Consider the following 14,906-nt stretch of genomic DNA (forward strand, 5'->3'; position numbering starts at 1 on the left):
CTCAATTTGTACCATTTTCAGTCACAAGTACAGATCTCTAACCCCCCCTGCTGGCTGTGCTGCTGATACTGCAGCTGCACATCTGCAGCTCAGGAAAACAGAATGAGGATCAGCTTTATTGGCCAAGTATGTGAACACATACAAAGAATTAGACTTGCTCTCAGCAGAACAATTTACAGGAAGGTAGAAAAAGATATACTGCTGTATATATATATATATATATATATATATATATATATATATATATATATATATATATATATATATATATATACTGTATATATATATATATATATATATATATATGGACATATGTATATATACTGTATATATACTTATATAAATATATAAATATACTAGTATAATGTCACTGCTACTATATTGCACATATCTGTACATGTTGTTCATACATTGTTCATATTACATAGCCATTTTTTCTGCTCTTATAACACTGCAATATGTTTCTTGTAGTTAAGTGGATGTTTTAGTGTCACAGGATTATTGACACTATATGACTTGACATATGAAATTGATGGACGTGCAGAGGACAGACTGGATGATTGCAGAGTAGAATTGGAGCAGCAGTTCATGAGGCAGGTTGAACTTCCTGAGCTGGTGCAGAAAGTTCATCCTCTGCTGGGCCATTTTGAGGTACTGTGGATCCCAGAAACCTGAAGGTTTAATGAGGCACTCCTCCTGAAGTCCACTGTCATCTCCACAGCGTTGAGCACGTTCAGCTAAGGTTATGATCACACCAGAGGGCCATCTCACTTATTGTATAGTTGCTTTTAAAGGACAGCAACATCATAATTCCAGATACACTACTGCACATTTTAAAACACAATAGTAATTGAGCCTATGGCCCACTGATGAAAGTATTTTTTCTCCATTGTATACACGCACAAAATGGAACTATGCACACAATTCTGAAAACTTGAACACATGTATGCACATGTATTAACCACAAAAAAGCTCTGACAAAATGAAATACATGATACATTACATTAACTTGTACATTTTGTAATGTTTATATCCACGTGTCCAATTTTCATCTTTTTGCATCACAAGCCACTCTCGTGTCACATGTCTCACTCGTATATTGTAAAAGCTGAGTGGTAAAATACTTGAATCATGAGACTGTAACCTCAATAAAACTCTTTAAACACAACATGTTAACACCGGTAGCCGCGATATATAAAGCTAACGGTGCTAAAATTAGAATGAGTCATATGTTCTTTATTGGGGTGATAAAGCTCACAATACGCACGCACAAACACACATACGCACACACACACACACACACACACACACACACACACACACACACACACACACACACACATCTGGTACGATTACTCACAGCTCTTTCCAAGTGAAAGAAATTAAACTGTGTGAATTTAAGGCAGCTTTGTTGTTTGCAGACCCATCTGACCAAACAGTAGTGCATTTGCTTTTACAGTGCCAATATTATTGATGAGTTACTGTAAGGAGCAATTTGTAAATTTACCGTATATGGATTTTATGTTAGATTTATCCGATTGTTTATCAGTTTCATTAAATAATCCACATGTTATATCAACACATGCTTTTATTATACAGTGTGGCCACAAAAGCAACAAACATTTAACTTACAGCAGGAGATTAAAATGTTCAGGGCAGCAAGTTTATTACAGTGTTATTTCACTGTGATTCTTACTTATATGGTGAGGTGAGTCAATCATTAGGAAATTACTGGATCAAAATTCTTATCTACTTTATGTTCTCAGCTCCGCACATAAAATTAGAGGGTGGCAAAGTGATATCCTGGCAATACCAGCTCACATATTGATTAAAAACATAATTATATAATGATCAAAACCAGTTGAGTAATCAGCATTTTACTGTGATAACCGATTCAACAAAAAACAATCCTGATTATATTATTATTGTCTTGTGTTACAGTAATCATACTTTATTTTATAGCCTACCTAACTCATTAAAGGTGGTTACATGACAATTTTGCTCTCTTTACATGTCCATTTTGAATTGATACAGCTAGGTAATTCTGTATACTAAGATAGCTCCTGTATCTTGAAGAACATTTCCTCCTGTCTACCTGGAGGTCTGTGGCATTACAGTAAAAACCTTGATACACTACAGTGAAATTTCTTTTCATAACCACTTGGGTGCAGTGCTCTCTCAGAGTAAAGAAAGTGCTCTACTTCAGTAGACATTTTCTAAGATTTTACCCCTTCATCTTGAGAATTCAGCATTTCTTACACTTAGCAAACTGTTAGCTGACGTCAGAGCCAGACGAGTATCGACCAGTCTGAATCAGCCACTAAAGATTCAACACATGGTCCTGATACCTGTGTGGACAAAGCTGGCTGTTTAATGAATGGTGACTAATAGGGACAGTCATGAGTCCTTGTAGTCCTTGTACTTTATCTTGTGGCCTTCTGGAGGGGCCCAACCCCTATGTTTGGGAACCAGTGGACTAAACTACCTAACAGTAAATAAAAAATAAAATTAGTCGCATTAACAATCTGACAACAGCTGTTCTCCTGTAGAATGAGTCCTTTTACTTTCGATACATTTTACTGATGATATTGGATTTTGAATAAACAACTGTGTGTGTTTACATTGTTGTATTGATACTTTTACTGAAGTAAAGGATCTGAGTACTTTTCCACCACTGGATTCAGGTTATTCATTGAATATTTGAATTGTGTGTTATACATCACTTACACTTACGAAAACGGAAAGTGGTTCAAGAGATGACTAGATGACTCAGGTGACAGGTTTCTGGTTCTATAACTGAACTTGACAGAGGTGGAGTATAGGTAGAAAAATAGAATATACTTATGAATCAGTCAGCTACCTCAGAGACATCTCTTTAGTGCTTTAGACTAGTCATGTTTCAGCACCGGGCAGCTCTGCAAGACAATAACGCATGTTAATTATATAAATAGGCTAATACATAATCTTTTCATCACCGTCCAATAAAAATCATGCATTTCCAAATTTGGCGATTTTGAATTCAAATGAGGATTACAACAAGAAGCCTAAAACAAGAAAAGAAAAACATCAGAATGTAAAAGTGCATTAATACAAATACTTTAATCAGATGACTCAGATTCAAACTCTACATTATACTTAAGTATCAGAGACAACATTATAAATATACTTAGAATTTAAGTCAGTCTGGCTCAGAGGCATTCGTTATAAGAAAGACTGTCAGTCATATGTCAGCACTGGACAGCTCCACAAGACAATTGCTAATGTTAGTTAAATATATAAGTATGTTAACACCACAGATTTGCATTAGTGTCCATTAAAAATAATGGATTACCAAATTTAGTGATTTTAAGTGTTTTAGATAAACTGTGTTAGATTAATAGTTCCTCTGAACAACACTTAACAGATAAGTGGTTGTGTAAGTGAGTCTGGCCTCTGACTTAACAGAGGTGGAAAGGTAACATATGTGAAATATGGTCAAAAATATACTTATAAATGAAGTCAGCTGCCTCAAAGACATCTCTGTAATGCCTGAAAGCCTAGAAGCTGTCAGACATATTTCAGTGCTGGACAGCTCCCCTGCACATGTCAGCACTGGACAGCTCCCTCCCAGCCAACCAGGCCTCTTGTGACGTCAAATGTTGACATTAATTCATTGTTTAATTAATGATAATGTTTGAATTCACAGGATCCATTTTTTTAAGACTTGGCTCGGGGTCTTTCATTGACGCGGAAGAAGGATGCACTCCAATGGGACGGGGGGGGAGGGAGGGGGGCTATGACGCAACCGCCCACCTCCCCTCTCCAACTCCCCCACCTACGTGACAAGTGAAAAAGGCATGGCTCTCGGATATATGAATAAAAAACCAAGGGGAGTTAAGTTCATAGGACGCAGGAAAGTTCTCCGCAGACAAATGTTTGGCGCTCTCCATGACCGAGTGCACGTAGAAATCCCAGAGAACTGAGCTGCGGGCGCACGGAGGGCTGAACACTCGGAACAAGCACAAGGAGACCGAAGAGGCGCTTCACTGAGGGATAGAAGAAGAGGAGAGGAAGGGAGAGAGAGTGACTGAGATCCAATCTCACTCTCCCAGTTGAGGTCCTCAGCGGATCGCGTCCCACAACTGGTAAGAGGAGGCACTTTTCGGGGGATTTTACGCAGCGTAAAAGTAGGAAAAAAAGTCAGGCGTGGCTGATTTTGTGCTTTTACAAACTCACCGGTTTGGTGTGAAAGTAACATGAAACAATACAATCCACCAAAATGCATCAAAGAATTGTTCTCATGAGTAGATAAGTTTGATTATACACCTGTTTACTCACTTCATGTTTTTTCTTTTGCAGCAGGACAATGTCAAGTAAAGCGACTTTAGCCTTACTCATCTATGGAATCATAATGCATTACAGCGTCAACTGCTCACCTGTGGGGCTTAGCTTTCCCAGTGTTAGGTATGTACACTCCTACTGTCACTTTTCAGGTGTTGATTTCTTTCTTCTTTTGGCTTGGCATTGTTGCACTCAGCAGCAGGATGCAGACTGTAGACCATATCTGCTTCACAGTTAGTTATGTCTGTGGCTATAATAGCCTATTAGATTACTGGATTACATCATCTGACAGCGGATCCATGGGGCTGCTCACACAGCAATAATTGCGGAGAAACATTCACCAGGGAACGGCGGTAATGTGATTTAGGCTGCTGGGGCAGTGAAGTACAGTATCTCCATCTGTCCTGCAGCCATTAATCGATCAATTCATGTGATTAGATAATGAATGGGAAACGGTTTTGTTGTAAGAACATGGCTTCTGATTTTTAACAATCAACAACAATTGAATATGTGTTATATACATATAAACGGTGGTATTTCTGGTGGACAATTGTACAGAGTACTGCTTCTTTTTTAATTTAAGACATAAAATGTCATTAAAAGAGTTCATAAAACATGTTTAATTATGTATATTGGAATGCACTGTCACTCCTCAGCAGCCGCAGAGTTACTGAAACAGATTGTGAAAACGTGTCTAATCTTTTCAGACTTGACAGTGAGGTTTATGATGAGGATGGAAACTCCTTACCGTCCCTGGATTACGACAGAGACCAAATGGATGTGAGAAGCCCTCCGTCTGTCGCTGACGACGTCTACACTTTGTATTACCCTCCAGAGAAAAGGTGACTATTTATTAACATTTTACCCAAACTTATTTTTGTCTCAACGTTAGCGACATCTATGTTGAACGTCTCATTGCCGTAGTCCTATTTCTGTCCTCGTATGTTGTACGTTTTGTGTGAATAACGTATCGTCGAAATGTTGTTATTTATTATTTCGAGACACGCCTTCACCAGATTAGTCTTGTTTTAAGTGAATCCCCAGGGAAACTTAGACGACTGAAATCATGCGTTCATTAAAACGATCAACGTCTTCAAACTGCAAGAAAAGAGTTACAATTCTTTGTGAAATCTGGCTGCATACTGAAGCGCTGAAAACTTCTTTATCAGAGTCTAAAATTTAGTTTTACTTAATTAAAATAAGAGAAATGGGCGGTTTCAGCAGAAGTGTTGATAAAATACAAAATAGCCTACTCTGGGTAATTTAAGAAAGCACTTCAAAAAAGGCACATGGAAATAATCTAAAAACGACTTGTATTTTTCGGAATGAATAGAGCACAAGGCCCAATATTATACTTGTAATTGACTTGTTAAGATGTTTTTTATTTATTTATTTTTTTAAGTGCAGCTACTTGAAATTATTGCCTCTCTTGCGCTGGGTGTGTGGTGATTTTACTGTGTGGCTATCTATCATCCCAGAACGGAAAGGCATGCAGACGGCATGTTTAATAAAGCCTACAGGGAAGCGCTGGGTCAGTTATCAGCAAGGAAATATCTGCAGTCTCTGATGGCAAAACGTGTAGGGTAAGAGCATCTTCTTGGTTGTCACCGCTTCTTTTATTATGTTTTCTGTCCTATGTGCATTTTTGTTTCTTTGGTCTGCTCCTTTAAATGTTCATACTTCACGCTGTTATACGTACTGTGCATGTCTGTGGTCCCATTATCTCCCAGCATGCATCTAACATCCTCTGAATCAGCCTGCATTAATGCTATAAGAGCACAAACAGGCGCTTGATTGATTTGGTAAGTGTGGTTTTCTGAACCTGCTGCTGCGTCGTTAAGGCGCAGAGAGAAGAATTAACCCGCACAGGTTTAAATTTATTTCCATATGAATAATGTATAGGCTAGAGTCCCAGTGGATCCCGATGGAAGAGGGAGGGGGAGGGGAGGGTGGGGAGCAATTACTCAAGCCTTATGAGCAGGCCTATCACATCTTATTGCAGGTCGAAATATATGGCAGATTGTCCGATTGATGGGCTAAAAGTTAAACAAAGAGAGAATATGTCTCCTAAATTGAAGATCATTTTGCAAAGATTCTTTATGCAAACATTTTGACAATGGAAGTACAGGCTCCCTGCTTTGTCCTGGAGAAAAAATGGTGAAATCTGATTATTTTCCCTAAAATGCTCTAAGGACATAGCTTGTGTCTCTGCAGGCTGCATTGTTGTGAACAAAACGGGAAATCTGATTATCTAATTATTTCCCCTCTAAGATGATGACACAAAGATAATTGAAGTGTAGCTTCACCTCAGCCCCACATGCTGTACATACAGAGGGGATCATGTGAATATAAATGCACCAATGTGATGATAGTGAAACCTTTTGTCTCTCACACAGCGGGGGGAAAATGATGGACGACAGCTCAGAGCCTCTGTCCAAGCGACACTCAGACGGGATCTTCACAGACAGCTACAGCCGCTACCGAAAGCAAATGGCAGTCAAGAAATACCTGGCAGCAGTCCTTGGGAAAAGGTATAGACAGAGAATTAGAAACAAAGGACGCCGGCTGGCATATTTGTAGCATCTTCCTCCTCCCCTCCTGAAAAAAAACAAACAAAAAACTTAAGTGTGTACAGCCCCACATGAAGTCATTTTGAGATCTGAACAATCAGTGGATCGCTTTTGTGTTCTTAAACATGTATTTATGTATGAAGTAAGCCATTAAAATGAATATTTTGATAATAATATTGTTTTTTATTTTGTACTTAAAGCACTTGAGGACACACATGTCTACTTTGTGGACCAATTTTTGTTCATTCTAAAAAAAAATAGCCTCTATTTATGTATTCATTGATTTATTTTTTTTAGACCTATTTATTGAGGGGAGACAATTGTTGACATGACGATATGCTCCAAACAGCCCTGTCTTTTAAATGTTTAGTGAAGAGATATGATTGTGAGGAAAATAAATAGTTTAAAAGACAATCAATGTATTGAATGCTGCTTTTTGTAAAGTGACATTAAGAGTTTAGTTGTCTTTATTCACAACAGCCTTGAAGACATAGGTTTTCACCATATCCTACAAGACATAGACTTTGATGCCCTCCCGGACGGGGATGAGTTTGAGGCTTTTTTGGGAGACTGGCTGAAACAGTTCTCTCCCGAATTTCCGGTGAGTTTCAGGCTCTTTCCTGAGGCCGTTATCCTCACAGCGGCGTCTCATGTCCCTCCCTTTTCTTCTCACCTTTAACACTCAAACACTCAACTCTTCTTCCACCTCATTTGTGCTCCTGTCTCTCTTAGAGTCTCACAGATGTTTACCTTTATTCCTCCTAATCCCACAGTGTGGAGAGACTTTTGCTTAGACCGATATGTTATACATATCATTTGCTGATTGATTTGACAGATTTATCCTCTTAATGGATGCAAGGATGATAAGATAATTATTTAAATAGATCTGGGTTAGACCAGATGAGAGCCCTGTTGGCTTTAAACAATGCCAGTTATCCATTTTCAAGTCAAAAGGAGATTCTTGACCAAAAAAAACCCAACCAAATCTGAGATGAGGACCAGAGTACTTTTGAGGTTTTTCTTGTCCTTTTCTTCCGCAGTGTTTACACCTTGTGTGAGAGTGAGCTTACACCTTTGACTCATGTAAATTAAATTGCCGATCTTGTGTTTCTATCAACTGGTTTCTGCTGAAGGGTTTCTCATGTATATCTGCCCATTTAATAAGTATCACTAACATCTAAAGCATCAGGCAAATTATTTAAAAAAAAAAAGCATAAAAAAAGAAGAAATGAAACTTGTTACATGGTGACTTATCCATCTAATTTGTTCTTTGTGAGAGACACGAGGCATTTTGAACTTTTGTGTTTCAACCTTCTGGGTCTATTGTGCTTCCCTTTTCTGTCATGTGAACCAATGTAAAAAAAAAAGAAAAAACTTCAGTAGATTGCATGATTAAAGTAATTGCACTAGCCACCGCATCTGTGCAGACGACTCCAACTAGATGGTTTTGCTTGCTTTCTGACTACTGCAAACATACATACCTGTCATATCTGGATGTTGTTTTGTGTTCTATTCTCACATTTCTACACAAACTGTATGTTGAAACTTTGTCCTTCTCTGAAGAATTACCTGAATGTACTTTACTGCTGGCAAGAATCTCTAAGTCTAATGTCATGCTTTATCATTTAGGCTCTGTTACTAAACTAATTGATTTTGTAACCAAGTGTTAAAATGTATATGAAGAAAAAGCTGTGATTGGACATTTAAAGTGGTCTCTTTCTGTAGTATGGCACAAAAGCTGCCCTAATTGACATCATTTGATTTAAAGAAGAGAAAGGATGAGATGCATGTACACAAGAAGTTAGAGAGACATCAAGAGAAAGCAAATAGAGGAAAAAAGATGACAAATAACACGCTGATTTTGAAAAGTTGAGGGATCAAAGTTTGCAAAAATCTACAAGATAAGACAAAAAGCTGACTGTAAACAAATGATATCCCCCCTGTCTGCACACTTCTTACCATATTTGTGAGAGAGAAATATATATTTTGCATAAGAAGCAAGTTGAGAACAAGTTCAAAACAGCAGGGTAAGAAGTTCTTCGATCTGTGTTTACTGTATCAATCTTTCTTTAATTTTGCATTCTCCTCTAGGCTTTGTGACGCAGGAAGCAGTTTGCGGCTGTGGTGCCTTGCATCGACTTTAAAATCGCCATGAATCACAGATGGCTATTTAGTAGCCCTACAATGCTGCACATCATCAGCTTACATTTCACCCTTTTGTTGTTGTTTTTGTGTTGCACAGACGTTTGATAGGATCTTTAGAAGCATCCAGCTTTAAGACGCCCAGCGTACTCGCTTGCAAATGCTTTCTTTTGCACTTTGTTTTTAGAGCATAGACGTAGCTTTTTGTGAAAATAGAGGGAAGGATCAGTTTCCCGCTCTCCATGAAACATTATATGTATGATAATGAAAGCGCCAATAGCCTTACTAAAATGAAATAATCTTCAAAGATATATATATATTTACTGTGTAGAAAATGAATATTAGATTACTACTTCAAATGGCGATCTGCAAGGGTCAAGTCAATAAATGTTTAAAAAAAAAAAGTGTTGTAAGATTTGTATGAATAAATTTTTGTAAACAACAAAAATTTCGTCTAATCTTTGAAGCCAATATCACCATAAGTCTTTCAGTTAAGACGTATTTGAGAGGATGAAAAAACGAGTAATAAAGACCAAACTCATTATGCTATTAAAATGGAGATGGACCCTCCCTCGACAGGTTTAACAGAATGTTACATATGAAAGGAGAGATGAAAGAAATTAAGAGAAAAATCAGCTCGTGGACATCACAGAGGTAAACAATTAGCAGTATTAAAAACATCGAAAAGACCAAACACCATCAGACAAGACAAAGCAACATACTGCAACTTCCAATCAAACACACACACACACACACACACACACACACATTCAAACACTGGGAGAAAAAATATTAAATTCATGCTAAAATAACAAAAATAGGAAGTGTCAATCACTTTTCTCTTTTCATCAGTGCGGGAGTTGTATGTTGTAGCTGTGTGGACGGTCAATAATACAAGATGTTGCAATACAAATAAGAAACAAAGGCTAAGCTGGTGAGAAGGAGACTAAAAGATCCAAATCTCTGCCCCCATTTTCATGGTGACTCAGTGGCTTTTGGCAGACGAACAGTGACACCAGTTGGCTGGGTGTCTACCTCCCCTCGGGACAGCATGAGTAAAGAGACGTGGGAGGGATCACCCAGTCTGCTCCACACGCTGCCTTGCTGCACTTTACACCTCTCCAGGACTTCAGCACTCGCCACCAAAGGCCTGCAGTACTGGTGGAACAGTTGGCAGGTCTCAACACTGGTACATTCACTTTGTTGCCAAAACCAACAATGTCGGCGTGTGAGGCAAAAGAGCTTAAACATCCACAGAAATGTTGGAATCCACATGTACTGTATTATGAGAGAAATCTACCTCTTTATTAAGTCTTACATAAAATAATGTGGTGGTGCAGCTGCTGTTGTTATGAGAGAAGCCATCTTTCCCCAGCAACAACCACAACCCACATCACAAAGTAGACTGAATGCAGTTTTATGCTGTGGCGTTCCTGGTTATATAAGTTTAAAGTTATATGAATATGTTTTCATATAGATGGTTCAAGATAGGCTCCTAATACATATGTGCAGGCTGTGGTGTAGCAGCACTCTTGCACCATTGTTTTAGAGAACAATTAGTCAATGAATTGATTACTTGACAGAAATCTAATCAGCAACTATTATGATAATAAACTAATCATCCATTTGTTTTTTAAGATTATTTTTGGGGCATTTTCGGCCTTCATTTTGATAGGACAGCTGAAGACATGAAAGGGGAGAGAGAGAGGGAGGAACGACATGCAGCAAAGGGCCGCAGGTCGGAGTCGAACCCCGGCCCGCTGCGTTGAGGAGTAAAACTATACATATGGGCACCTGCTCCACCAACTGAGCTATCTGGGCGCTTGTAATCATCCATATATAAGCAAAAATGCAAAAAATATTAATGGTCACTGGAGTTATTGGTTATTGTGATATTAAACTAGATGTCTTCAGATTTGGATTCAAATTTGTGGGATTTAAATTGGAATATGTCAACTTGTAAAGAGCATTTTCACTATTTATGTGAACGATTAATTGGTTCATAGAATAAATATTCAACAGATGAATCTACCTACATTATTGTCATACAAAATTACTGCAACAGTAGGAGACAAAACGACATAAGAAATAGCCCCCTTTGTCTTGTATTTTTGCACTTTGCCAGTATACCAGTAGGCACGTCTTTTACTGGGTGTGTTTGCAAGCAGGTAGAGGCAGAGTGGGGCTTTAACCTTCAAAGGGTTTCCCTCTACAGTCCCTGTGGTGCAGGAGTAAACCTAATGAGATGCAAATGATGTTATGACAAGGTTTAAAAAGCAAGCAGCCATTAACGCTTTAACAGTAAAGAAATTATACAAAATACACAGCTAGTATTCAGCCTGGCTATGCTTGTGGGTATGCTCAATCACTAACATTTCATAGCTAGATACGTAAGCTAACATTTTGAGGTACCTTTAAAATCTCTGTCCTTATATCTATTTATTTCACTGCATACACAATAAATCATAAGATAAATGCCTGTTCCCTGTAAGAAAACTAGCAAACATGAACTTAGAGTTGGAGCAGGATTGACACAATGCTAAATTAGCTAACTATATGTAAGTCTGCTTATTATAAAGCATTAGCCTCAGAACCCACATTGAAGCTAATATTGATTTTCCTCCATAGGCAGAAGCAGGATATTAAATATACACATTGCAATGGAATAATGCTATAATCGCTATAATATAATGATAAAATGTGATGTAACCTATCAGTCCAGTGTGTTCCCTCATGTTGAGACCCCAGGGTGCTTCCACACTGTGAGTGCAGCAGGTGGCATTTGGAATTCCACCACCCACCCTCTAGCCCTCCACCCTGTTCCTTATCTCCACTGTATACTTACAAATCATAGCTAATGACCTTAAATAGATGCCCGTATCTCATAATATCTGATAATACATTGAAGGCTAACCTCTGAAGACCTGCCCTGAAATCTCTTTAAAAGGCTTCAATTACAATCACATTGCTTGTGACTGTGAGTAGTCGCAGAATCACACCGCAGTATCAGACTGAGCCCCCACACAAAGCCTGTCGTGGCTCTCCCTGCTCCCCCGTCTGCGTAATAACCCCCCTCTCAGACGTGATGGCAGGGCTTTGATTTTGTGGCCCGTGGCCTCAACTCTCAGAGGAGTGCAGAGAGAAGATGATCAATGGGAGTGATCTGATTCCTCCGGCCCGTGCCAGACCCTTTCTTAACCAGGCTAACCCAATCAGACAGTGTTGCCAGGCAACCAGTCCCAGGAGGATGCGTTGGGAGTGGGTGGGGCGCCAGTGACGTTCCTGGGCACCCAAAGATCACGCTGATATATTTCACTCAAATGGCTTCAGTCTCTCAGCTATGTTGTCTTTTACTGGCTGGGCTGATAAAGAGGAAAACAGAGGTGGAGTAATGTGTAGGGATTCATAAAAGTGCACAAACATAAAGAAAGACACACACACACACACACACACACACACACACACACACACACACACACTGTAACCAATGCTTTCACAAATTAATCACAACGCACAGCAGTCAAGACGTATTTGTAAAAGACAAAAATGTGCTAAAAGTATAAATAATTCTATAATTTTAAAGGAAATGTGAATTGCACATTTGAGCAAGTCATTGAAAGTGGATTTTTTAATTCTGAATTTATTTCACTTGAAGGATTTTGAGACCCAAAGAGCTCAAAGTATCCAAGGTTTTACAAGAAAAAAAGTACCAACACTACAGTAAGAGTCTACAGTCTTGAGTCAGCATGCTAAAATGCTCACAATGACAATGCAAAAATTTTAACAGGTTTGATATTTACTATGTTCACCATTTTAGTTCAGTATGTTGCATGCTATTATTTGCGAATTAGCAGTAAACACAAAGTGCAGCTGAGGCTAATGAAAATGTCATGCAGGTGTTGGGCAAAGTGACATTTTGACCTAATGAAAAGTTTAGTGATCACTCAAGTCATTAGGATTCGTGATCTGGGAAACATGAACAGATGTATTACATTTTGTGCCAATCCATCTGGTAGAATGTAAGATATTTCACTGGATAAGTAGTGAAAACTTTGTCCTTCTGATGGTGCTAGATAAAAGTCATGGGATCACCAAAGTCAGCAGGATTCATCCTCAGGGGACCATGAATGTGTGTACTAAATTTCATAGCAATCCATTCGATAGTTGTTGAGATATTTTAGTCTGTCGGTGGATAGACCGACAATGACATCCATAGAGCCACGCTGCTAAAAATCCCAAACAATACACAATGTTTCAAGCTAAATCTCTCATCTGAACTCCAAAAATAATGTTTTTTTTACACTTTAACAATGTATGAGCAGAACAAATCAAACTATCAAAATCCTTGTATTTCCTAAGCTGCCTTTAGATAAAAGATAAGTTGCAAGCACTATTATCAAAAAGCAAATACATTCAAATATATGTGGTGCCATTGTTTAACATTGTGTCTATTTCATATCCAACTTTGCTGTTGGCAAACTGCAGCCTGATATACTCAGACTCTCTCTCTTACACGTTCAACTCCTACTCCAAAACCCAAACTCCGAGCTTCAACCCAGGATCCCCCCTGCTCCTCTGGGTGCCGTGTGAGTGACAGCTTTCTGGAGGGGGAATCCACATGAAACCGTTTCATCAGTGCCGCCCCCTGGGTCCTTACTTGACTGACTGCAGCATGGTGCAAAAGTTCAGCCATTATAGAAAGCTATTGCTGTATTCACACTAGTGAAATGTGTCGTTTTTTTTATGTCAGACCTTTAGCAAAAGATACATTTGTTATGTGAGTGGACAGAATCAGTCATCTTATACTTGGAACGGAAGAGACTCTTTTTTTCACGAGGATAAACAGGGTCTGAGGTGTTTGAGGTTTCGAGCAGTGCTGGGTTGGGACTTGTTTTTCAGGACCAATTAAGGTGTGAGACATCAGACTTTTCTCTACTTATGCTACTGTTACACTCTATATTTAATCATATAAAAAGGATATTGGACCTCTTCTGCAAAACCCTGGACAATTCATTTGATTAGATTGTGGTTATGGCAAATAAACTATAATTAAGATATGATTAAAATATCATCATTATGGTGCTAATACTTTTGTACTGTAGCTTTGTATTGCCAACATGTTGTGTTTTGTGTTTTGTGTTCTTTAATCTCTTTAAATTTCACCATAATGTGATTTATATTAAGGTGGAAAAACCTTGACATTTTAGACATCAAACTGGGAGGCTGTAACTTTTGAATCACAAACTTACACATTCTTCCTCTTACAAAAGTTAAATTCACAGCAACAAAATGCAACCTTGCTCAATTCACTACGCTCCACTGTGTAACAGACATTACTAAGCCAGTTTGCTGACTCCTGACTTTTCTTCACTTGAGCTACTGTTAAATGCAACCACAAGTTGCGTTACTTACGTCAATGATGATGCCTGTAGCACACGTAAGGCACAACCTTGAATAGCATATAGCTGGGAAAGCAGGGGCATATCACATCGAAACATACTCTATGAATGTGGGTGTTTTTGATCCAAGATATGCAAGCAGCATGTTGAAGTTTTCAATAAGTGGCTGTAACTTGTTGCCACAATACAGAGTCTTGCTTTTTAGTCATTCATTTACAGAAAATCAGTGAACCATTAAATAAAAATTCTTCTTCTGTAGGTTCAACATATTGTATCTGGTTTGTATTTATAGGGGACCAGTGGATGTGTGACATTTAATAAAGGCCAAGCAGCTGGCAATTTGCAATAGTCTCAGTTACAGAATGCATATATATATATATATATATATATATATATATATATATATATATATATATTATTTAAAAAAAAAAAATGTATTATCAACAATATCAATGAGAAGCCGTCTGAACAAAGA

The 14,906-nt window shown here is 38.3% G+C and overlaps 1 protein-coding gene across 4 annotated transcripts; it reads left to right on the forward strand.

Moving 5' to 3' along the window:
• The first annotated feature begins 3,824 nt into the window (after positions 1–3,824).
• On the forward strand, positions 3,825–9,438 carry adcyap1a (adenylate cyclase activating polypeptide 1a). 4 transcript variants are annotated; one of them, XM_031292952.2, is made up of 7 exons: positions 3,831–4,124; positions 4,339–4,443; positions 5,028–5,162; positions 5,799–5,903; positions 6,717–6,851; positions 7,371–7,491; positions 8,982–9,438. In XM_031292952.2, the coding sequence occupies exons 2-7, from the start codon at positions 4,346–4,348 to the stop codon at positions 8,988–8,990; spliced, it is 603 nt and encodes a 200-aa protein (XP_031148812.1). In that variant the 5' UTR covers positions 3,831–4,124; positions 4,339–4,345; the 3' UTR covers positions 8,991–9,438. The 4 variants fall into 4 exon arrangements, with proteins under 4 accessions (XP_031148813.2, XP_031148814.1, XP_031148811.2 ...); XM_031292951.2 differs by lacking the exon at positions 8,982–9,438 and having other exon boundaries at positions 3,830–4,124; positions 7,371–8,776; XM_031292953.2 differs by lacking the exons at positions 5,799–5,903; positions 8,982–9,438 and having other exon boundaries at positions 3,825–4,124; positions 7,371–8,776.
• The last annotated feature ends 5,468 nt before the right edge of the window (positions 9,439–14,906 follow it).

This window comes from Sander lucioperca, chromosome 23 (genome assembly GCF_008315115.2).
Source record: "Sander lucioperca isolate FBNREF2018 chromosome 23, SLUC_FBN_1.2, whole genome shotgun sequence".
Classification (NCBI taxonomy): domain Eukaryota; kingdom Metazoa; phylum Chordata; class Actinopteri; order Perciformes; family Percidae; genus Sander; species Sander lucioperca.

Bases quoted from the DNA above. Each gene is read 5' to 3' on its own strand.
- adcyap1a (XM_031292951.2), top strand. From the start codon at position 4,346: ATGTCAAGTAAAGCGACTTTAGCCTTACTCATCTATGGAATCATAATG. The intron at 4,444-5,027 runs GTATGTACACTC...TAATCTTTTCAG, and splicing joins CTTAGCTTTCCCAGTGTTAG to ACTTGACAGTGAGGTTTATG. The intron at 5,904-6,716 runs GTAAGAGCATCT...TCTCTCACACAG, and splicing joins CTGATGGCAAAACGTGTAGG to CGGGGGGAAAATGATGGACG.